This window comes from Dermacentor albipictus, chromosome 4 (assembly GCF_038994185.2).
Source record: "Dermacentor albipictus isolate Rhodes 1998 colony chromosome 4, USDA_Dalb.pri_finalv2, whole genome shotgun sequence".
In the NCBI taxonomy this organism is placed as follows: Eukaryota; Metazoa; Arthropoda; class Arachnida; order Ixodida; family Ixodidae; genus Dermacentor; species Dermacentor albipictus.
In genome coordinates this window covers 163,333,273-163,358,940 of record NC_091824.1, presented here as the reverse complement: position 1 = coordinate 163,358,940, position 25,668 = coordinate 163,333,273, and the positions used below count along the sequence as shown (strand labels likewise).

The following is a 25,668-nucleotide window of genomic DNA, read 5'->3' as shown; positions in this document are numbered from 1 at the left end:
AGTAACAGATCACTTTTCCGAATAAACAAGTACGGGATATGCCTAAACCTAAACCTACCTAAACGTACCTTCACGTACCTACCTAAACGTTGTTCATGTGTGTTGCATTTAATATATCACTCCTATTTTGCAATTCCTAAAATAATTTACAATACATTTGTGTACACACAATTCTTATGTAATGTCCGTAATAGCGTTTTTAAGGTAATTTATGAAATGACATCAAAAAGAGTTATTTGGCCAACAGCTTAGAAGGAAAAAAGAAACACCCTAAAACTAAACAGATCAGTTCCACTTCAATACACGAATTGATAATGCGTGTCCTTACCCAGGAAAAGAGCGCCATCTAAATGAGGGGGCTTCCGTTAAACCACATCCGGGTCGAACGCATTCCAAATCTATTTTGGAAATCGTCGCAAGGCGATCGGCACATCCATATTACGTTTTGCGATGGCGGCGCTGTAATTTCGGACCCTGACTGCTTTCCGCAAAGTTGCCGATCGAAGCTGACAGAATGCGGCGGGAATTTCGGCCGTAGTAAATGTGCCGTCCCAGTGCTGGGCGTCAAACAGCCACGCCGACGCCCACTAATGTCACGCCGGAGGTGCATCGAAAACGCGCTTCATCTGGTCTCTGCTTCAGAGACAACTAGCTGCTTCGCTGTCTCCGCTCAAAACTCACCTTCGCCGTTCGGCTGCAGGACGATGGCACTTCCATGCCACTTACGTGGCCCGGCCTTGAAGCTAATGGTATTAAGGCTACGTACAAAGGATTATGCAGCTTCCCACTCCGGCACTTGCATGCGCGTTTTCGCTAATTGCCACAACAAGCCGCCAGACCCCGAGACGAGCTTTCTACCGGCAGTGGGGCGAAAACAGCGCCCTCAGCAGGTGAAGCAGAGAGACAAAGCGGAGGCCGTTGGCGCGGGCTAGCTGGCAACACGGTGCAGTCAAGACAGCGCAAATGCACGGGACAAGGCAATGAGGGGGGCGACAAAACACGGCGGCCCTTCCTCTCCTTGCCTCGATCCGAGCATTTGCGCTGCTTAGTCTCCGACGATGCACACAAAGCGCACCACATGGAGCGCAATATATATATTTATATATATATCGACAAGAGAGTAAGACGCTGAGCTTAGAAGCTAAAGAAGAATGTGAATGCGTAATCTATGCGATGACTAAATAAAACAGACGAGGAATATCACAGCGAGAAATGCAAAGCAAAAAAAATATATATACTAGCAGACCTAGGGAGAGGGGAAGAAATAACACGCATCGATGAAGCCCTTTGGCGATCGGTTAGTCGCCGCCACTACCAACCCAAACCCTTTGGCACGAGGCCTTGAGCCTAATGGAAGGAGCCAGAATAATCGCCGTTCCCACAGCTAGTCTTCGCTTTTGTAACTATACGCCAACATAAGCCGGCCTCGTTAAGGGTGGTTGTCATGATACTGTCTTGTGAATATGCCGCGCTTTTATGCGATCAGCTTAGCGCGCTTGTTGAGTTACTTTTTTTACCAGGCATTTCGTCGAAAGTTTATGAGGCCACGAATAGGAGTGCCTCCTTTACCATCAAGTTAATCATGAATAAATTGGTGCGTACTATTGAGGAAGAATATTTGGATAAGTTTGAAGATTGAATTCAAAGGAAAATGTCACTGGAAGGTCCGTGAAATCTATTTAGTGCAATCTTTTTCTTCCCGCGTCTCGGAAACGTATTGCTGCACATGATACTTACAGGCATACATTCTTCATATTTTTTGCGACGACTGAGAAGACAAACACATTATTTGCTCTAATAAACCTGAGCTCAGCCTAATCACGCAAATATGCAAATAAGTTTATGTGAACTTATTTTGAAGCAAAATAATGTTGCGAGGATAACCAGACGGAAAAGCTGCAGGTTGCAGCTTGAGCGATACCTAGCTACCTCATAAATAGGACAGCTTTGTAGACGTTGATGAAAAGCATGAGTTTTACATAACGCCGTTTACAAAAAAAGTATACTGAAAGACACAAAAACCATGATAAGAGTAAATAAACAAATGATCGCAGAAAGAATTCATATAGCCTTTTGAAACAGGTATGATTGTAATGAAAGAAAAGAGAACATTAACTTGTAACGGTAAGATAACCCATCGTCCAAATATTTTGTGCAGTTTTTTTTCTAACGCGGAACAGATATACCTCTGCGGATCAGAGCTGCGCATTTGGTGGTTCGAGAGTGTCGCCAAACAACAGTTTAACAATTTGTGGCTGTAGCTAGTTCTGCTCCCCTTGACATTCCGAGGTTCTGGTTGACGTACGCTGTAAACGAGAATATGCTGCTGTAAAGATAGCACTTTTATTACCTTGTCATCGTTTCTGCATTTTTCTGCTCTGTATAAGCAACAGATCCTAGAGCTGAATAATGATACAGTTTTCATAACCCTAAGGTTTGAACTGAAAACAGATGAGTCGTATGGAAGATGCAGGGTTTTTTAAAGACTATACCACTTGCTCTCTTTCGCAATACGGTTAATTATGCATGTTTTGGGATGAAGTTGTTCTCCATACAATAATTCTGCATTTAACTAAAGCAAGAAAAATGAATAATATAAAAGCTTATCAATGGATGTAGGGAGGTGAATATGTACGTTAAAGGATGTATGTAAACAAATGTAACACTCATAGCGCCTAGGCCGCTTGCTCTCACTTAGGAAGAAAAATAATTTTTGTAGATGCTGCGCAGTCGTTCAATACTCACTATTATTACAAAGCTTTCTTCTTATTTTACTGATGAAACAATGGACAGCGTTACTGGCATGCTGTTCATTGACATGGCTACAATAGCGATAGACAATATTTGCAAGGTTTGACTGCGCGGAATGGCTGACATAATCTTAACCCCGCTGTCTCTGCAATCTGTTGCGCAGTGGGATAAAGCCCGCCTTCCAAAACGGCCTGCGTGTCATGCCCCGCAGGGAATCTCCAATCCGCTGCCTCAGGCACTGGATCGGCATTTTGCAAGTTGAAGGCAATAAATCCGCGCTCTTTGTTGCTGTTTTTGTCTGAAGCGCACACTGATTAGTAGCAGCAAGGCACAATTGCTACATATTGCATAGACTGTGAAATTTCTTAGTTTACGCTTCGCTCAATGACATTTTTACTGTCCTGAAGTGGAAAATTCAGGCCGACCTCATGTCTATTCTCGTCCTTTCTCGCCGTAGTCGATGCAGCCTTAAAATAACTGTTTTGCTTTCTATATTAGAGTGGTTGACAACGCTGCATGTGACCGGTTGGGTGGTGTTACTGTTGAAGAAAGAAACCAATTCTTTTGTTTTTTACGTATGCGTTAAGTCGACGCCACGGATATGGTGACAGATTTTCTTTTTCATGAAACATTTACTGTTAACTTTTAACTGCCACCCCGTTCGTTGAACGGGTGTTCTGCGACGTAACGCGCTGGATTACAGTGTTTCGCTGCTTCCAGAAAATAAAAAAGTCGTAATTCAGCGCTCTCTGTGTGTGTTGTTCCTCCTCTATGTATGTGTTCAAGTGCCGATAACCTAAACGCTTTCGCGATCCCATAGCAACAATCCCCAATCACATCCGTTACTATGTGCCTTATGCACATAGTGTGTGTTTACCTGCGTTACTGTAGGTAAGAGGGTCATTCGCAACTGTGTTAGCTCATGATGATAACTGACCAACTCAGCATGTCGAAATGCTGACCTTGCCAGTTGTGGTACACAGCGGCCAAAATTCTCTTGCGCTTTTTAAGAGTAACATATCCGCATTACCTTGCGCAAACGGCTTGCACATGTGCATAGACGAGCTGCCTCTATTTTCTTATTTTTCTACCTACTCCTCTTCTTGTCCCAACGTAGAATAGCACGCAGAAATGTTTGTTTTATTCGACCTTTCTTTCTTTCTATCTAGCTTTCTTTCCATCTTTCTTTCTACTTTTCGATCTTTGTATCTCTCTTTTCGAGCTTTCTATCTATCTTTTTTCTTTCTATCGCTCTTGCTTTCTTTATGAAATATAATTTGTTTTTGTCGCTGCAAAAATGCACGCAAATGCACATTTGTCATTACAACACCTTTCATATTCTGCTGTTCAACTTTTACCTCTTCCAGAGCCGGTAGGCGTTATACACCTTCCGGTGGCAGCTGCCAGCTGACTCTTTTTCTCTTCTCTGCGATTGTTTCTGCGTGCAAACCACATAAAAAAATATTCAGCATTTCTTGAAGCCATCTTGTCCTTTTAACTTGTTTCAATTCGATTCCCACAAGATCGTCACAAAGAAGCGCAGAAAATACGTCTCCCTTTCTAGAAAGAACAAATAAATCTGCCGCGTGGATCAGTGGCTATTGTATCGTTCCGACGCTCCAGGCAAGGCGGAAGAAGGAAAGCACGAGCTTGGGGTAGAACACGACGACGTTCGGGACTTGCCTGCACTGCCTGTCTTTTGTACATAACATGCAAATAGATTTCACTGTTTCTTTAATCCTTGTGCCACTTAGTGGTGGAGGTGAGGGGTACGGCAGCTCGTGAAAAAGGCGAAGAGTCACGTGAGATGACGCTTCAGCAGTCAAGGCTGATAGGTGGCAGTCTTCGCAAGAAGACAGAGCTATGTCTTGCTATGTCTGGACTATGTCTTGCGGTAGAACGTGGCTGTGTGGTCCAAAGTTTAAAAGAGGAAGGCACGTAGAATTCTTCAAAACATTGATGACATTATGAGTAAGTGCAATGTTATGGGCCAGGAGGACGTTCGAAAGAGGAGAGACGATGTATTCACCGTAAGGAACAGGTGGGGTGGACGAAAGAAGGGCGCACGTCAAAACTTGGGGGGGGGGGGGGAGGCAAGTTGAACGTGCTAAGTAAGTACAAGTAGTTTCCCCTGTGTTGTCCTTGGTGCCTTTGTTCGTTGGCTTCTTACGATATGATTAATAAATAATGGGCCTCGGTTCATAAATATCCTTATCCTGCAAAACTTCGCCAAAAATTTAATCGGTTGCCCTGCCTGTCTGCCCATCGCAACCATGTTTTTGAAGGTATAAATATAAGCAAAGCTTTGTAATTCTTGCTGGGACTGACGTACATCTGCTCGCATTATCGACGTGAAACTACTATATTAAAGAAGACAACCTAGTTTAATAGTGTGCAAATTCATTACATTTGTTATTCAAATCACTGTGGTCTGCCTAGTGAGCACGTTAGACAGCAATTTCTGTGTTCGTAAATTGTGACCGCCGGCTGCAAAATTAGTCTTCGTAAACCAATTATGAAAGAAACACTAACTTTGCCTGCATGCAGGGCAGGGACGTTTGTTTCAAGAACTGGGATAAACTTCAGGTACAAAGCAGGAGGCCATCAACCACGTTTCTCTCCTTTTGTTTTCTTTTCGTGCTTGTTGAAAACCATTTTCCTCTGGAGCAACGATGCCCTTCTAGTGAAAGACATTCGTTGTAAAAGAAAAAAAAAAGAAAGAAAGAACCGCAGGCTCAGGCCAGCGATCGTCGCAGAAAGTTCACCAAACCTTCCCGTGTGGAGCTTCCCAAAAATATACAACATTCGCTGTAACATCGCACTCTTATTGCTTATGCTTTGTTAGCCTGCCTGGTGGCCTTCATAAATTGCCTAGTACCACTTGCAAACAGTGTTCTCGCAGACGCTTCGCTGCACAGGTACTTGAATTGCATTAGATACATACAGCAGCGCACAAAAACGGACCTGCTAATCTGGCACGCCGTGAGGTCCCTCCTTCAGCACAGCGCGAACTCAGCTGCAGTCATGCGTCAGTTAGCAATTTCTTAATGGCTCTGTGCTAGTGGTTCAGCGACAACACTAGGCCTTGTAGAGATTAGGGTCATCGCACGCAGAAATTTTTAGTCATTTAGTCATTATGTTTTTACTTCTGGTTTGGTCTTTCTGGGGAAAAGAGGGAAGCTCAAGTATAATCTGTTCCCCAATGTTTTTCTTCGGAACAACAAAGCAGACACAAAAATATTGTAAATAACAAATGGCGAGGGGAAAGTGGTGAAAAAAGAAGCAGCAAAATCTATGGCCCTCTAATAGGTCGGCGGCAAGAGCCCAGTTTCGTGACTTTCATTCATTTACAGGAAAGAAGGAGGGGAAAAACAAGAAAAACGAAAAGGCGAAGCTAATAAATAGTAATAACTATCACCCACGAAATACGCACAGCCACTGCCACACCTAGCCGGAACCTTAAAGGCACATCTCTAGTGCTTTAACCCTGACAAACACTGGCTGAAAGGAGCAAACGTCGAAAGCTTTGAAGGAACGCGCATTAAGCTATATTATTCAAGGTAGCCAAAGAAAAAATATCTAGCAGCCTCCCCAGAAGGACCAAAAAGGCGCTTAAGCCATATTCGGGTTATTTTTTAAAAATATTCCAGTGTTTTGCGTCTCTAGTGAACGATCTCATTATAAGGCACGCTGCAGTGTATAGGACTCCGGATTAATTTTCACTACCCGGAGTTCTGTAACGTATACCCAATAAACGATACACGGGTGTAGTTGCATTTCGCTCACACCGAAATGCGGCCGCTCGGTCGGGATTTGATCGCGCGACCTCATGCTTAGCAGCGAAACGCCAAAGCCACCAAGCAACCACGAGGGGTGTTCGAGTTAAATGTGACCGGAACTGTTCTTCCGGGAGATGAGCTATATCTGAGCCGAAAAAATCTGAGGAGGTGCGTAGGCATCTAGAGTAATAAAAGACAGGCAGGCGTACAAAACATCAAAACAAAGGAACCGGACGTGAAATATTCGTAAAAATGTTAGCACATGCGTATCTCAGTGTTCGAATAATTTGCATAAAGAAGAATTGTCACGCTTGAACCGATATTTAGAGCGCACAAGCGTGTCAATTATTGACGACACTGTCTTTTTTCTTTCGCTTGGGTTACCATGCGGCACAACGTTAGTATGAAATTAAATATACGAGTTGACACTGCCTTCCCTTGAGAGGATGGCCATAGAGTTTTTGTGCATTCCTTCTTATGTGTCACTGTGCTTGCTTTCAGTTGGAGTAGTCAGCGTTTGTATTATGATTTTACTTTCATTTGTGCTTGGTTTCTATGCCTGTCTTTCAACACCTGAATTTCTTGTGTTGTCGCTTATCGCAGACACAATCGTGGCACGAGCATCAATGGTATAGACTACATTATAAAGGCAGTTTACACGCTTTAGGGCGTGTCTTTGTCTAGCCACAATAACGATAAGCTATCTTGCGTGCCCTTCTTTCTTTCTGCGTTGCGTTCTTTCCACGCTGGCGCGACGCATTACACGAGGGAACTGTCGCTGCGCAGCAAAAACAGCGCCGTGACAAGCGTCTCGCAACGCTGGCGTAATGAGGAACGTCGCCGGTGGCGTCGCACCTCGATAATGCACAAAATTAGACCGACAGGAAACCACTAGCGTTAGTCAGCGCACAGTGAAATATTAGTTAACCTTAGCTTGACGTTTGCTGTCCGTTTAACTCACACCAGTACATACGCATAGCAGCTTAGTTGGAGCATTAGTGTGCAGAACGCTACAGTGCAATGCAATTTAGCAGAACGATAGCGTAGTATGTGCGGTGTGCGAGCGCACACCTCTCTGTCAACAGCGGAAGACAGATCACCGTCCTGGCTCCGTCACCGAGCCAACTGAGCAGAGCGTTGAGCCTGCACCCACTTCTTCGTTTTGGCTACCAAATGCACTCCACGGCTTTAGAGACCCACTAGCACTCCACGCGCTAACCGCGTACGCGCCGTAGATAGCGCGACAGCACGGCAGTGGTGGTGAGAATGCGTTTCGAGCGTCCGTGAATTGCCATATCAACATAAACAAAAAAACTTGCAGTTTCGCTTGAAAGGGGAACCGTCGATTGCGATAGCAAATACCTGGACAGCAGTACGAAGTAAGGATAGTAGTTTTATCGGCCGCATCAACTTGCAGACATTCGCTTACTGTCTAACCTAACAAACATGGTGTCAACGCGCACAGGCAAACATGAATACATCACACTCGATGGCCGCGGAGACTCAGTGCCGAATGCTGGCATGAGAAAGCGCGGCAGCTGCAGCGAGTGAGGCGATCTTCGTGCTGTGTATCGCTTCAACGCAAACTGAGCGGCGAAAACGCAGTGCGCACAAAGGTATGAGCCGCCATCGCGCCTAGACTCAGGCCCCGACTAATAAGGAGCGTTTATGGCTCGTGTATACATATACATATATATATATATATATATATATATATATATATATATATATATATATATATATATATATATATATATATATATATACCGCCGCAGCGTGAGCACGCGCGCACGCACGCGCTAGGTAACGTTGGCGCGAAGAAAACGTCTATATATAGTTCGTCGACGCACCGGCGCTGCCAACGTAAATGGACGGGGCCAACTCGTTCCGAGGTGCCCGACGCGCGTTGGTCGCTCCGACTGCGCCGACCCACAATGCATTGCGCGAAGAACTGCGCCCATGCCGCTTCGCCGATGGTCGCAGGCAGCCGTTCAAAGTGACGCCCGGCTTGGGGGTCGTCCTGCACATGTCCCGAGGACAGCACCCAACGGCGCGCGCGTCGAAGCATTGCCCTTTTTCGTGGCGATCCCGTGGGCGCTACCATGCTTGATCACGTGGTGACGCTTCCATTGCTTGCTTCAACTGCCTCCGTAGCCTCCGTGTTTACATTGGATGTGTATGACGCCGGTGCGGCTTAGCAAACCTCTATTTCGGGAGATGTCGTGAATGACACGAAGCTTTGGCCACAGCTTCAGAGAACATACAAAAGAGCTTTCGGAGCTGAACGGCGCGAGCAGCCTATATGGAATTTGTTCTAAAAGCAAGGCTAAATATGTATTCCAAGATATCCAAAATTTTCGCTCATAAATTGAACCAGGATTGGTGTGCTTTGCCCTTCGTTTTCTATTTGGTAAATGCCTTGAAGCAGCAGCTTGTCCCCTTTCTGGCTCAGTAAAGTCCCTCGGTGCGGTCACTGTGTGATTATTTTCTGTCGGATCGCTCGCGGATGTGTTCAGTTCCAATAAATTTAATCTTGCTGCGCACAGGGCTTGAACCGTAGCTATTTTGTACATTGTAATACCTTGTGGCAAAGATGTATTATTGCTAGTAACTCGCTAACTCACGTGGACCATCTGGAAACATTCAGCTTTGGCCATTCGTGCGCTATCGCTGTAGCCCGTCATTTAGTGTGCGTATATAGTACGCATATATTAAAGCATGCACCCATTCACTTATTCTTGACACGTTGGCGATAGAGTGGATGTAAATTTCCGTACCAGTTGAGGAAGATGCGTGTAGATACTGTGCGCGAAACTTACTATGACAGGAAGCGACGCTGCTCTCTTTGGCATCGTTTAACGAGCAGCATTTACTCTTGCCGACATTCCGGGGCTGAAGCCTTTTCTTTGAAAGTAAGCGATACAACGCTGACGGTTGTGAAAATTTCTGTATCGCCGAAGAAAGCCGTACATATCAAAGTGCCGGTTACCCGCGCGGCCAGTTGCAGCAGCGGTCCGCGATCTTGGCCATGCAGATTCATTCCATTCCTTAGCATATCAGACACTATTCAGGCAGCCAACTACTGCACACGTCTTCAATCCACATTAATCAATCCAGCATGATTGGAGCACGTGTGCTTTAGCGAAAACTCAGTTGCATTTTCGACAGCTGATCGCACAGATCAGCTGGTGTGTATTGGTGTGCTGTCGCTGAGGCCACGTGTGGCGCGCCGCCGAATGCGCCATCTAGTTTCTCTAGAACAAACTGCTCCACGGAAAGGGTCATTAGAGGGGATGGCATTTCGGCTGGCGCAGCGCAAGTAGCGTAGCGTGGCTGTCCGCAAGCGACGCTTGGCCGCGCACCAAAAACGTCGCATTTTTAAACGCGCCTATAATCCGACGTTATCAGCGCGCGGGCGAACGTCGTTTGCGGCCACTCACGCCACGTCGCTCGCGCTGCGCACGCGAAATGCCATCTCCTCTATACTTTGACGCCCGCACCGTCGGCTGCTCTCTTCGAAGCAAGCGCAGAATGATCCTCAACCCGCGCGCCGCATTGAACAGCTGCCTGCGACCGTCGGCGAAGCGGCGTGGGCGCCGTTATTTTTTGCGCAATACATTGTGCGCCAGCGCAGTCGGCGCGATGAGCAAGAGCCATCTCCACGTCCTGCACATTGGAACGCGTTGGCCACGTCCGGTAGCGTTGGCTGCGCCAGTGCGTCGAAAAGTAGACGTTGTTCTCCTCGCCGATGTGACGTAGCAAGGGCGCGCGCGCGCGCGCTCATACTAAGGTGGACTATATACCCGCCTTAATGCCGCCCCCATTCTCTCATCCCCCGACGCCTCACGCGCGACGGAAGACGGCGCGTTCGCTCTCCTCTTTCCTCCCTTGCACGCGTGAGGTTGAGCCGCAATCACCGGCTCCCCTTGCGCGATTTCACTCGCACGTACAGCAGGCGGCGCGCGTTGACGGCGCTATCGTTCTTGGGCTTTACACAGAGCATCACGGCGACGGCGACATCAAAAATGCACCTGGAGCGTCCATATAATTGCTTTCGCAATAAAAGCACTCGAGATGGATGACAATTATTACTTGGGGACAAAATAAAAGCCTAAAAGTGTAAAGTCTTTTAGAATGTGCCCTAAGATAAATTTGCGCCCTCTGGAGTTGAGCTCCCCAGCAATCTTGCGTGCGTTTCATTTTGTTAAAACTGTGTTCCTTGTACATTTCCTGGGCACGATCAACATGTGCGTATACGCGTGACATACGGCGTTCTTGACTGAAAATTTGCGAACGCACTGATTGTCGTTTAGTCACGTTTAATAATACGCCAAAGTAGACAGGGGCTACGGAAAGGGTGCATGGTATTTGGTACAAACTGACCGACACATAAGCCGGTGCAACAATGCATTATGTCAGTGTGCGCCTGCGCAGTTAATATACGTTATACAAGAAACGGATACCAAATGCCAGGAGTGATGTTAGCCCTCCAATTATAAAACTATCCTCTACTCGGAACCCCCAATGTGAGCAAGGCGCCGCACCTCGACTGAAAAAGACACTACGCTTCTCAAAAATTTCCCTGGAGCACCAGTGAAGCACAATGAACAATTCTCTCGACGGATGACGCTGCAGTACGTTTAGTCGAGGTGGAGTGTTCAGTGAAGGCACGTTCTAAAATGCGGGCAAGCCGCGGTGGTGGCTTGGTGGCTATCGCATTGCATTGGTAAGCACGAGGTCCCGAGATCAAATCCAGGCCGCGGAGGTTCCTTTGCCGTGGGGGCGAAATGCAATAACGCCCGTCGTGCCGTGCTTTGAGCGCATACTAAAAATATCCAGATAGTCAAAATTAATCCAGAGTCCCGCACTATGGCGTGGTTCGATCAGATCGCCGTTTTGGCATGTACAACCCCAAAAGCTAATTTCAGAGTGGGGCAATAAAGCTTCGCAGTAAGCGTCCTTTTCTATCCGACGATGCAGTTGTAAATTTCGCGACACGTTTATGGCGAAAATTTTCTGCCCGTCTCTTATCCTATTATGGCACTGTGGCGCATTTGTAGAAGGTTGAACACGTCGTATCTTGTGATTAAACACAGTTTTAGGTCTGATAAAACGTGTGCTTGCTCAGCAAAGTGCGCCAGGTTCACTGAGGGAATTCGCGGCACGTCTTTCATCGCAATGTGGCGCCACAATAATGTAATCTGTAAATATAGAAACCTAGATATTGTGCATGCCATTTGTTGTGTTTCAATGAACTGTTCATGCAAATTGAGAAAGCTACGCTCACGAGAACAGGCATCATAGGTGTGTGCGGCATATTTTTTTTTATCACATCAGCTTGAGATGATACTTTTGGGTACTGGTGTAAAACAAATACCGATGCCCCTGGCGTCCTTCTCAAACACAAGGACATGATTAAATAATTCAGATGAGAGGTAACGAATGCTACCACCTCCGTAATGTTAGCACGACCGGTTAATTTGTTAACATCTCTTACGTATTGATTTAGCTGTATAACAAACCCACAGAGAAAAAACATAATAATAATAAGCTAGCAAGGCACACTCACACTGGATGTTGAGCGTCCAGCCGTCCTCGAGGCCAGCACCGGAGAGCAGTGGGTTGTCGGCGCGACAGGCCAGGTACTTTCCGTGGTCGTCGGTATTGGGCGCGAATGACACTGTGCTCGTCGTCACGTTGTCGCCCACCGACACATTGTCGCGCGCGAAGGAAAGCTTCTTCTTCCCCAGCCACCAGGTGAGCTGTGGCGCCGGCCGGCCACCCGTCGACTGGCACGACAGCTCCACCTTGCGGTGTGCCGACAGAGGCCGCTTCAGCGTGGTGATCCGCACGTCCAGCGGTCGAACTGCGTGGGAAACACCATGATGCCATCCCGTTAATGAGTGGACTACATTCGTAAGATGTGGGCGCGGCAGTGCACCAAAGGTCAACTGGAGACAAGGAGGTGAATGGAATAGTGACTAGGGAGCGAGAGAGAGAGAAATATATGCGGCGAGGGGCGCGTTGTGACGTCATGGCCTCCTCGGAGCACCGCCACGATGAAATCACAAGTTCGCGGCCAGTAAACCTTTCGCTTTAATACCCCAGTCACAAGGGGACTTTCAAAGTCATTTGAACTAAAGATTCTTTACGTCAAGAGAGAATGCGCACTGTCACACAGGCACAACAAAGGAGCCCTACTGGAAGGGAGCTTTGAGTCAAAGGAGTGCGCGTTCGTCCTTTGAAACCTCAGGGGAATACTCTCGAGCCTAGAGGGCGTGCGACAGCAGAAAAAATTATATCTAAAAATATGAAAGTTCAATTTTTACCTCTTCAGAACGAGCTTATAAGTTATGAATACTATTACTAAAATACTAAACACTTTCGGGACACCCGCAATCTCCACGATGAAAGCGCCGGTACAGCAGCGCCGGCACGGCCTGTCGTCAGCAGCAACATCGACGCAATGCTGCTGCCATGTGCGATTTGGTTCTTTGGTTAGCGGCTGCTAGGTGTCCCAGTCACCTCGGCTTTTTTCTGCGCGTCTTCTTCCCTGGTCACTTTTGTTTTGTAGTTCTTTATTTACCCGTGTTTACGCGTACCTACCGCTGCCTAGCAACAAGGAATGAAACAAAGCAGCTGAAGCAAATGCAACAACGAATAATCGACGCCAACATGCGGTGTACGAAGCGGTAAGCATGGTGGCCATCGTTACAATAAATACTCCTGTACGTGGTAAAGTAATTTCTTTACTACGCGTGCATTTTGTTTTGGTGTTTCTATGAATTAGGAAAGATAAATATTGCTGAAAAAAATGTGGCAAATTTATTATAAGACGCATTTGGGAAATATTTTTTTATTCTTTTCGAGGCGATAGAAGCGCTAAGGACAGGTTGCGGTTTCTGTTAAAGCTTCAAGGGAGGCTACCTGGAGACCGTGTAGCACCGACATGTATCCCTTGAACTAATGTGCCTTTGAAAGCTCAACGCTCCTCAACTTCAAAGGAGCTTTGGCATGCTCGTGTGACTAGGGTATAAAACTGCTAGAGTGGAGGGGGCACCCGTCAAGTGAAGCCGCCGCGTCGAAATCTTGTCGTCGTATCTTGCCGTGCGCGGTGCTTTGCGGGTCCCACAATCTTCTAGCGCGCTGGGGCGTTTTTAGAAAAGTTGGCATACAAGCAGTCGACATGTTAGCGCTATCCTTCTTAGTTAAATAAGGTTGCAGATTAGCATAGGCTTGCTCGAGAATAAAGTAAAGTTTTATATTGAAGGCTAAGAGGAAAAGGCCGCCGCCAAAGTTCCGAGACCCTCCATGCAATAATGATGCTAAAACACCGGCAACACCTTATGATAATGGAGATAATAATGGATACCTATTTTTGTTGCATTTACTGCTATTTCTCATGCTACATTCTGAGTTTTTATTAGCATTCTGTTCTGGCAGCTTTCACGATTGATAAATTTCTACACTGCACTAAATAAGGTGAATAAACGCTAATTATTGCGCAGTTCTTTTTTTTCTATTTTGCGACAGCTGCATATTAATGCAGATAAAATTAAAATATACCCACAGTGAAAAATGATAAAGAATATCTGTGATCCGGAGACTTCCAATATGGCACGCTTCATAGCCCACAATGTTGCATTATAACATTAAAATGCGTTAAACAATTGAAAACAGTTGGAATATTTGGCGAACAGCGCTGCAAAGCTCTTGGCAGGCCGCTTTCTGCACCCCGCAAGATGGCCGCCGCCGGCTTCACCCGAGCCCATAGACCGGTATGGGCCATTTCCACTCCAGCGGTTTTTCTTTAACCTCCTCGACTGGAGCTAGATTTCACTTTTGCTAAACTGATAATAAATTAATAGGCTACACTACTGTAGTAATCTTGACAAGGCTGCAGGTCTTATAACTGCCTGATTTTATTGTTAGCGGCACCTAAATAGGACCTAAGCAAATGACGCGTGCATCTAGTTGTTAGAGGATGTGACGTAAGTCCCAGCACGCCACCTTTGACATATTTCTGTGCGCCACGGGTGCCGCCTAATCACAGAAGTCATGACGAGGAGCCGCGATTTCCAAGTTATGCGTCACTTCCGACGAGCGGTAATGGCGGAAGATGTCTTTTTCTACTTTTGGTGTCGAGAACGTTGACTTTTGAGAGCCTTTAGAGACGTGTCCACTCGTGTTTAAAACATGATGTTTTGCAGGGAAGTTGCTCTAGATCTTCAAGATTTGAAACGAGGATCTTTGTGCAGGCCAGAACAAAGTTCTGGCCTGCACCTGAAAGGTGAAAGAGAAGTGTGGTGCAAAGACACACAGGAGAGGCGGTTTCATGATATCATTGTTGAGCTCTATGTAAAGCTGCAACTTTTGAATGCAGAGAGTGCAGATAATGCCTCAGTGCTAACCGCTATTTGCCCTGACATCAATACGTAAATGTTCGGTGTTTTTAAGGTGTTCTTCTTAGATTCCAGAAGCGATTGGGCAATGAAACTAACAGGTTGTTGCCCCAAACAAAGCTATATGTGTGCAAAGCATTGGACAAGGTATCATATGTATGCGTGTTTATGTTGTCACACATGCGCGAGCTGGGTTTCGATGCCTTCAGTCATTTAGCAGTAAAAAAAGGATGATAAAGCAGACAAGTAAAATACAAGTAAATACCAAAAAATATACAACGACCTACAGGTCAACATGTGCCATCGGAACGTTTTTGTGACGTGCCAAGAATTACAGAAATAGGCTCTCGCTTGTCTTTTATTTCCTACCACATCTAGTCCTCGCTACACTGTAATACAAAGCTTTCACGTCACGACGTTATCTTCATATGAAACGACGTTAGAAAACTGCTACACCGAAAAGTATAACTGGGCTCGCGTTCCACCTGCTTTTGTCGTTTTCACTCATAATATACTTGACAGATGGGCCGCGACTCCACCGTTCTCGGCCTGGTTCTGATGGCGTGAAGCATTGCCGTGTGCGAGATCGTATGCTCACGGGTAGCCCAGCGCGGCTTTGTTCGCAGAGACATTTCCGGCGGCACCAGAATGGCCCCAAAGTAGCGGCACTGAGCGACAATGGGCTGTTGTTGCCCATCCGCGGCGTCAACAGCGTTACAAGGCTCGCGATCAATGAGCGTACGTTTATAGCATGCGGCCCACGCATTCACGCATCCGAGAATATACAGGGTTGTGGCGAAGGGCGTAGAAATGGTGGGCTCTGTATGTAATCTCCTCGAACAAAAGAGGTGCATTAGCTGGCTGACAAAGCTACTCAGATAGGTAAATGACTGTCGGTTTAGGCTTATTGTCTTCACACCAGCTATTATCCAACAGAAGGCTAAGGGTGTTCTGCACGCGTGCGGAGTCACGTGTGCAGAGGCACGTGCAGAGGCACCTGCGTATACCTCTGCACACGTGCCCAGCACAAAGGTGCGTTATAGAGGCGTAATAAAATACTACCACATAGTCGGTCAAGACAGTGGTTGCGACCAACGGTATATAGCTCAAACGGGTTTAAATGCGGCTCCACGCTTTGTAACATCCTTTAAGACTGACGCAGACAGAGGTGGCTTAATCACAACCGAATAAAGCCGTGTGGTTTGCATGATATGCAAGATTGTCACGAAGAACTTTATTTAAAAACGCTATGGAATACAGGGACCACGCCGCTTGAGCTGCGCATCGCGAGCTTTAGTGTATCACATAACCTGTACCAACGAGAACAATTGTCCGGCTTGTGGGCACTACAGCGAACGCTTGAGACTTGGTTTTATAATGCCCAACTTTCAACATTTGTCGCAGGAACTTCCAACAGATTGGCCTTTCTCGGAGAATACTCGATTACTTCCTATTTGAAAAAGTACAGCTTCAACTCGACACGAGGCAAACAAAGCTATCCTATAGTTCTTCTTAACTATTCTGGTCGACTGTTACCTGTAACCTGTAACCTGTATTAACCTGTAATTATATAGTGTTCATACGCTGTCCGTGCGTATTGGGATGTGTTGTGATGTCTCTACCTCCCACTTCGCCACTAATGCTTCGCTTTCCCTGTCTTTTCTCTCCTCTTCAAGCGTAAGGTGCGGTGCCAAATTATATAGACAAATTTTGATAACCTTTTTCTCAGCCTTGCGATTATAATTTCCATTATTAATAATAATTTTAATAATTACACCGCTACTGTCAGGAGCTACCTGCCAGGCCCATCGGGAACATGAGCTTCTCCAGCAGGGGCTGCCTGTGTGCTTCAACAGAGTCATCAAGAACCACTACGTGAAGCCAAGACGCTACTCACGATTCATGTTGATGGTGACGGAGGATGAACGTGGCAGAGTCAGGTTCGTGTTGGAAGCCTGACAGGTATATGTGGCGAGCAGGTCAGAGCGTTGCAGCCTCTTGATAACCAGCTCGTTGCGGACCACATCCAATGGCGAGAGCGCGTACTTGTCGTCCACGAGCTCGGGGCCTCGCCACCAAGTCACCGATGGGGCAGGCCGCCCTGGAAATGGACAACGAGACACGGTCGTTCTTCAGACAGGCCAAAGGTGATGTATTCTGGGAGTTGCGAGTCTCCCCGCAAGCTCCTCATAAAAGTTTGCAGCAGAACGCAGGATACCCCAGCACCACAGCACAGGCGTAAACAGCGCATTGCTGTTGCTTCGATTATCAAGCACGTCATGACCTCCACTGCCTTCCACCGCTACCCCCTGCCCCCCCCCCCCCCCACTCTTGTTTCTCTCCCGTCATCATGGTGCACAACTAATACTTTGTGTTTTTCAATGTCAAGGAGTTGAAGAAATCAGAAAAGGCATTGCTTATCAGAAATATAATGATACAAAAATGCATTTATTCACGAGAAAGAAACAATAGAGCACTGCTCGAATAAGCCTTGGCTTAGAAGATGTTACACCGCAAATAATTCTACGTGTATTGGCGACGCACTGTCTTTCTTTTCTCTCTATGAATCCCACTTTACGAAATACTTTATCCGCGAAATTGTTCTTTCTTGGGAAAATTGTTGAAGCTTTCTTTATGTTGAGTCTTCCAGCCTTCAAACATTGAAAACCTTTAAACAAAAAACATCACTGCCGGAACAGCTGCATGCGTGACATGTGAATGTGTGAGTAGAACGTACTTATCTGCATGAAATCTATTTCGTGAGACTGCTTGACCAGCTATTCACGATCAACGACGATGCAGAGGCAGTTTCCTGGTCACACAGCTCGTTCAGGTGCAAAAGATCACCACATGTTGCTGACTAAATTGCATGTGATAGGCACGAAACTCGACGACAACTCTGTTTATTGCTTGGTTGCACGCAGAAAAGACTCGCGTAAGTCCAGAAAATAAATTTTATAAACCTGTAATTATACAGCAGTCATTAACACATATTTAATTGTTCCTATTCAATTTATGAGCGAAGCTGGAATTTCGTCTTTCACAAATTTCAGTGGTGTAGTTGGCTAGCCAAGAAACACTTTTCAGTAACAAATATTTCTTCTTGCTTTTTTACTGACTGCGCACAAAAGGGTAGGTAGGCAGGCTGCAGTAAAGCCGGCTATACTGATACACAATTAAGAAAACGTAACTTCCCATTCGCCACAAATACTCACACACATGCCACAATCAAACATACTGAAAAATAATTGTAGACAAGATGAGAAACAAACCGAAGTAGAGGCGAGCACCCGCATTAAGTAAGAGTGCATGTACACTGTCCAATAACAACACTACTAAGCAGATGTCAGAAACCTTTCAAAAATCCATAGTTGTGGTTCCAGTCTGCATATAGGCGCCTTACTTTCATAATTTCAGGTCATTATGTTATTCTGCTGCACCACAGTGCTTGTAAAGAATGAAGATAGTAAATCTTACCTATAAACTATATAAAACAACTTAGCAACATCATTTGTCCTACATTTTTCAAAATTCTTGCAGAGGTTTCCAAAGAAAGCTTCTGTAGGCCCCTCCTTGAATAAATCAGTGGCTAGCCTACAACAGCGCGTATAGACGATTCTGCATCTAAGCCATTATTATTTCCCAGCTTCACTTGTTCAACTGCGTTATCGCACCCACATCTTAATCGTGAATGATGCAGTAATCACGCCATTTACGAAACTCTAATGAGCCTGGATATATTTATGTTGTATGTATCAAATTCACTCTGTTCGAATAATATCCGATGTTCTGCTGACGTTAGCGGAATTATTGTCATTAAAATATTCCTTGTTGAAAGACGCTTTTCGCGCGTCTCAGGTAATACAAAAACTAAGCGTATTTCTAACGCCCGTGAGGTATAAATAAAGTGGCCATTATTATCGCCTTCACAAATGCTTGCCCACGAGAAACAAGGCGCCTTTTAGGAAGTGCCACAGGGCCCACAATTTCATTATAAGCGCTCATCGTAACGACTCTGAAGCAAGGATGACTCGCAGCCATTCGCAGTATATGGTCCGCAACACAGTCGTCAACAAAGGCAAAATCCACCCCCCCCCCCCCCCCCCGCCCGCACACGCACACGGTACCGCTATACACAGCCATGATGGCGCAACTGATGTGGGCAATTGCTTTTTTCAGCTTGTAAACTGCTTTGTGGAGGCTCAAAAGTGTGCTCAGAGTATGCACACTACAGCAGGGTCGTCGCCGGATGCGAGAAACCTTAGTCGTGGTAGGCGAGTAGCGTATGTGGAGGCCTATGCCTAGTCATTAAACGAAGCCGGAGCTGTTGGCGCTCTCCTTGGCAAAATCTATACTACATAGAAAAGACGCGCACCACAATGGCTTTGAAAGGCGCCGCCCGAAAGGAGCGTTATGCTGTAAATGCGAGATCAGGGCGGGAGTTAGGGCTCCGCGCGACAGCTAGCAAACATCGTCGTTCAAGGAGGCGTAAACTATACACGGAGATAGTTGTACTATTTCGGAGCGCGGCAGCGGTGATGCCGATGGCAGAGTCTAAAACAATGAGGACTCAATGTATCAGCGTAGAAAACGCCGGACGCTGCGAACAGTGCAAACGACTGTCCTCTTTCATCGGAACAATGAAAACCTTCATAGAGACGCCGAGTTTGATGAGGGAATGCGGGTTTGCCGTAGAATTGCTAGTTTACTAAAAGTGTTGTGGCGGCACTGCGGTTACTTGCCGTGATGAAGTATGCAAAGGAAGCACCGGAACCAACAAAGTCTGTACAAAGATCGAAGGTCAAGAAGGAGAAAAGTTGTGGAAAAGACAGAGGAAATCGCTTTGTAGTGAAGAGAGAGAGCAAGGAGAGGGGATGCAGCAAGTTGAACAATACGAACATCCGGTATGCTACAGTGTACATTAAAGGTAAGGGAAATAAAAAGTAGAGGAAGCCCTGCGTGTACACAGTATATACGGTGCATAGCAGGATTACAATAGGTCACTGAGGCTGGCGTTTTTCAACAACTACAGTAGTGCAAGAATAGCTTTTTGCAGCAGCGTTAAGAGCTGAAACAAGCAAAATAATGCAAATGGCAGCAGCAATAATTGCCGCTTATACATTATCCACACCCGTGTAGATGTTGAGGAAACAGAGAAGCGCTCTATATGAAAACAGCAACCCGTTCCTCATAAGCCCGAGGCACAGTCATATCGAAGGAGGAGAAGGAACGAGAGATAACCGCAAGGAAGTTAGTCAGTCAAATATCGGCCAGTTATCCTGTACTTTTCGGAAAATTATGCTACGGGAAATAAAGAAAAGCATTCGGAATCGTCCCAAGACTGACCAGAGCCATGCTCCTGTTACCTGAAAGGGAAAGCTAAATGAGCAAGAAATGAAACCCAACTAAGACGGACACTCTGTTTCTTGCCGTAGTTTCTTCTCTTTTACTGCTGTAAGCGTGAGTACGGCTCTTGCAGCACAGAACAAGACTCTAGGGATGGGCAGTCATTCCCATAGCCACGACAGGCCGAGAATTCAACGGCATGGCGGAACGCGGCACAGAGCGGCTCCATTTTCTTCGCTACTTCAGCCTTTCCCTGGGTGATGAAGGAGCCGAAACGGGCCCGCAGTGGGTGGCTAGCACACCGGTTTACATGGCGCTCACGTTCCCCGCCGCTAGTATACCCTTCCGTGTGGCTTCGATCTCGCACTCTGGGAAGCTCAGTCATTTCCAGCTTGTTTCCGCGCGTGTGGACCCTTTGCCACGCCGATCACGGGTCAGGAATTAGAAGCGCCGCCTTTCTTTCTGATTGCGCGACTATTGCCGCTCCCTATACCGCGACCGTTCTCGGTTGCCTCTTACTCGCGTGAAGTCTGCGTTGCAGCAAAAGTGTGGTTAGTAATCCATGATCCATAGACACACAACGTGAAAAACTATGCGCAAGAAAGCAGGCACTGCACAACTGCGCTTTTACTCGTCTTACCTCTGTGTACTTGGGAATGCGCTATTGCAACACATTTCGTAAGCGGTCAGCAAGAAAGAAAAATAAATGAAATAAAGCGCGTCCCCGAAATGACCGGCGTGGTGCACCAACCTGCAGTTTCGCTCCTATTGCTTCGGCCGATGTGGCGGCGCGGAGTAAAGGCCGCGAGTGAAAGTTTTCAGTAGCGATTGCAACACACCCCAACCACCTATTGCGAAAACATCGCAAAGCAGGTTTTTCAGCGGCTGATGTTAGGCCCGTCCTTGGTACATCCGACGCGTTCATGTTACACAACCTACTGCAGATGTGAACATGCAAAACTACAGATGTTGAACAGACTAAGAGGTGGGCAAGCATCCTCATCGAAAGCCCATACAAGAAGGAACGAGTCGGACGCGTCACCGCTGAGCCACAGAAAACTATGCTTGACTTCCAAACAGCCGCATCAGTTAAGCGCCATTTAGGCATAGGCGTCGACACCTAGTTTGCATATTGCTTCCATTTCCGCAGCTGGCACCGTGGCAAAACAACACCGCACTCCTTCCAAGTGTCGGGCGCGGCCCTCAAAAAGCCATACCTGCAACCTCGTTCTTGCTGCGTGTGAGTTAAGTATGAGATTACTATATAAACTAGATAATCATAGAGAGAGATGGAGAGAAAATAATGCAGAGAAAGGCAGCAAGGTTAACCAGAGGTAGTTCGGGTTGGCAACCCTGCGCAGGTGGAAGGGTTAAGGGGGATAAAAAGAAAAACAGAGTGGAAGGGGGAGATAAAAACAAAGAGAGACAAACAAGAAGCCATAACTAGCCACTGCGGGAAGTGATAGCTACAAATGCTGGGTGTTTCAGCGAACACCTCCAAATATTTTTAAAAATTGCCTGTCGCAGATAGCACAATTCTGGTCCATGAGCTGGTCTACTCGAGGAGGCGGACATTAATTGCACAAAGATTTAAATGTATGATCAGCTAATTTAGAAAAAATCACCAATTAAGTGTTTGACTAATGACCTTATGGCAAATATTCCAATTTACAAATTCTAGTGGGTGAGACTGCAAGGTACATTCACTCGAGAAGAATTGTGTGGATGACACCATTTACGAGATAGCACCGTCGAACTTGCGGTAAAAATGCACTGTCATTACACTTACTTTTTTAACAAAACGTCGTTTTAAGCACTCAAGCACAAAATTAACGGGAACACCAATGCAATTATCCGCAAATTTCGGGAATTTATATCTCGAAACTGAGAATCCTGAGAATTTATTCGAAGTGGATCCACTTTGCGAAGTACCCCGCTGGAATTCGTAAATTGCAATATGCGCCATAAGGTAATTCGTTAGAACATAATTAGTAACTTTTTGTTAATTAGTCGATTATGCATTTAAACTTTTTATGCAAGTAAAATGCGCTTCTTCGAGTAGAGCAACTCATAGGCTAGAATTGTGATTTCCGGCCACAGGCAATTTTAAAAAATTTTATAGTGTACACTGCAACACCCGATATAGCAAGTTAACGCAACTTTAGCTCATCCAAATGTGTGGCGCAAGCATGAGCGTTTCCAGAAATGCCAGCAAGAAGAAAATCTGGCGCAATCGTCTATGGCAGCCTCTTAACGGGCACTCAGCCACCGTGGTAACATCTAGATATGGGTGTTTCGCCACACCTTGAATCTGCCTTCGCCTAAAGCATGGTCGTAGCTGCAAAGATAAAGCTTCCCTGAACTGAAATCATCAAAAAATGTATTGCTCCTGCTTTATATATCTCTTGCATTATTATTATTGCATTATTATTGCCTCCTATATACAGTACTAGTTAACGAAGAAAACGGAAACACACTATTCAATACAATGCACAGTGAGTGCAAAGCTCGCGTTTCTTTAACTTTACCGGCCAACCCGTACTGTTTACGTAGATAAATCTCTACAAACTCGCGCAAGCGTTTGCCCTTCAGGCCACTTGTACGTAACTTGGTAATGTGAGAAAACCAATTTTAACGTACTACGAGAAAAACGGGAAAAATTGACCAAATTTGTTTTTGAAAATTCAGTCCTTGTCTATTTCTGTATTGCATAGTCTTCAGGTCAATTTTAAATGGAGAAACCAGGAGTTGTTCGAACGACTGTGGTCGTGCCAAAATAGAGAAAGAGAGAGAGATAAAGTAAAGACACAGCGATAAATCAGGGGACGTATTCTGAGACGATCCACTCCAGTAGCATCGCCGTCAGGCGCGCACTGATTGGCTAGTAGAGCAAACTCGCATGACGTATTGCCCAACCAGCCAATCAGCTCATCTGATTTTGCCAAAACAGCCAATCACCATGCACCGATGGCAAAGGCGTGGCTAAGGCGATAGTATCACCGAAAGGGATCGTTTCAGAATCCGGCCCCAGAGGCGAGTTTCCGGGTTGGCTACCCTGAACTGGAGTGGGGGATATAGGGGCTGGAAGGAGGGCAAACAGAGAGAGAGAGAGAGAGAAGAAAAAAGAACAGGGACAGGTAGCAAAAAAGGCATCCAAATCACAGGCATTCGCACAGGCTTGTTGATCTCAAGAAGCGAAATAGCGCTTGCACGGCCTTCTGATGCGATGGTAAATCGCGTCGGTGTTGCAAAATTCTTTCTTCCGGCAAAGGCTGGTCGACCAACTGGTTCAGCACGATGGAAAGCGATTGTCTCTGTAGACTGTACTGCGGGCACTCGCAAAGAACATGCCGAATCGTTGCCGCGTCCCCGCAATTGCCACATCCTGTGGTGTCAGCCATCCACTTGCGGAACGTGTAGGCATTGGTGAACGAGATTCATAAGCTTCTTCATAAATTGAACGAGCAGCTTGATCAGCATGTTCATTGCCGATGATACTACAGCGACTTCGCAGCCACTGAAAAATGATTTCCGGTATTTTCTCAGTCAGGTGGTGTATGGCCTTTCATATACCAAGAGTATGAAGTTCAGTGTTTGACGGAGCCCGTTTTGGTCGGGATGGAACAGGGTGAAAAGGTAGACAAAAACCCGGGGCATTACGCCGACCAAAGTAAAATTTAAAAGAAAAGAAGACGCTTCGGCTTCCGCACGGGAGCCTTGTTCACAGGTTAAAATATGTGTTTGAGCAGTTCATTTAAACAGTCTTGAACACGTGACTCAGGCAGCGCGCATACACTTACGGCAGATTACCATCGCTCCTGTTCAGAGTGTGTGACATAGTCTGAATCAAGAGTGACTCAAGAGAAAGGCGTCGAGGTAGCCATTTTTTTCCCTGGCTAGAACACGTGCCTTCCCCCAGCCGATTGCGTGGCCGCTTGAAGCGGCATGCTCAGCCAAAGCACTGGATTTCCCATTTTCTTTTCTCCCGTCATAATTGTGCTGTGTAAGGCACTTTTCAAAGTCACCAGTTTCGCCAATGTACACGTACACACAATGCGCGCATGGGACAACTTACGCAACACCTGGGAATTTCTTTTTTGGTAATTTGTGCCTAACATTACCAAAAACGTCAATGTTACCTGCCACGCGTAAGTCGATACCTGCCAGGCGTAAGGCCATGAAATGCAGGTGCTTGAGATTGCGGAGAAACGTCATTGTTCACGCGCGGAAGCGGCAGCAGCCATTAAAGAGCGTGATGTCGCTTACGCAGCCGCTGCATCCCACCAGTCCACATCACTAGAAGCAACAGTTTGGGCCGCAGTAGCCGGACTATTGACAAGGCAATCCCATGAATTATGAAGCGACTTTTTAACACCTTTGCCGAAGGAGTTACCGAGGCCATGACTGCCAAATTCAACTGCCTCCTCCAATCGCACTTTACTGCTGCAGCCCCCACCCCTTCAGCTAGTATTACTGCGCAACATTTAAATAAACAAACTGTGATAGTCAGGCAGAAGTTTCGTCTGATACGTCCGTGTGTTCTCCACTATCAGTATCTTCGGGACCTAGCCATTCATTTGGGCACATGAGGTTTGGGACTATCATCCCTAGGCGTAACAGTTCCCCACTTTCTCCCACTGATTCTCATCAATCTACGCCGAAAAAAGGTAAAAACAGTGACCACCACGAGCAGGATGCGTTGCGTTCTGCTGTAGTGTAATTCATTTTAGGATCGCCATAGCTTAATTAAAATTCTTTAATGGAATTGCTGCTCAATATTCTCCGGTTACGTTGACCTTCTTTATCTAGTACACAAGCTAATTCCAGATGTTATTTTGCTTCAATAATCTTGGCTATCTTCACATCAAAGATTTACTATTAATAACTTTCGAATATTTCGTTTAGATCGGCCAAGTAGAAGCGGTGGGCTGCTAGCATTAGTCTCATCCAAAAATGTACCATAATGTAACTGTCACTTTTGAGCATGTGTGTCAAAACTGCGAAATTTTAGGATTAGGTTTCTTACTGCCTGGTTGTGCTGCGTTTACAGTGGCTAATGCGTATTTCCCGAACAGACTGAAGTCCGCTGATCACCCGGACTAGCTGTGTCGAAACAGTTCTAATGCAATGGTCCTGGCAGGAGACCTTAATTCGCATCATACATTTAGGGGCCTTAAAACGGATACTTGTGGAAAGAGGTTGTGGAATTGGATGCATGACAACAATTTTCAATGTCAAAATTCAGGTCGAAGTACTTTTCTACGTCGGCGGTTCTCTTCTTCATTAAACCTGACTTTCCCTTCTGCTCATATGTCCATTCCATCTTGGGACCCCTTTGACAATGGAACAAGTAGCGATCACTTACCCATTACTTTTGAAATATTTCTTTC

General features: G+C 46.1%; 1 protein-coding gene across 10 annotated transcripts in view; it reads right to left on the bottom strand.

The window, feature by feature from the left end:
• LOC135899974 (irregular chiasm C-roughest protein-like) overlaps positions 1-25,668 on the bottom strand; it is an 872,345-nt gene that overhangs the window by 21,664 nt on the left and 825,013 nt on the right. For all 10 annotated transcript variants that reach the window (XM_065429388.2, XM_065429389.2, XM_065429392.2 and 7 more), the window contains 2 exons: positions 16,830-17,033; positions 12,100-12,396 (listed from right to left, as the gene is read on the bottom strand). In XM_065429388.2, the coding sequence (XP_065285460.1) occupies positions 12,100-12,396; positions 16,830-17,033 (501 nt within the window). The remainder of the gene's footprint in view (positions 1-12,099; positions 12,397-16,829; positions 17,034-25,668) is intronic.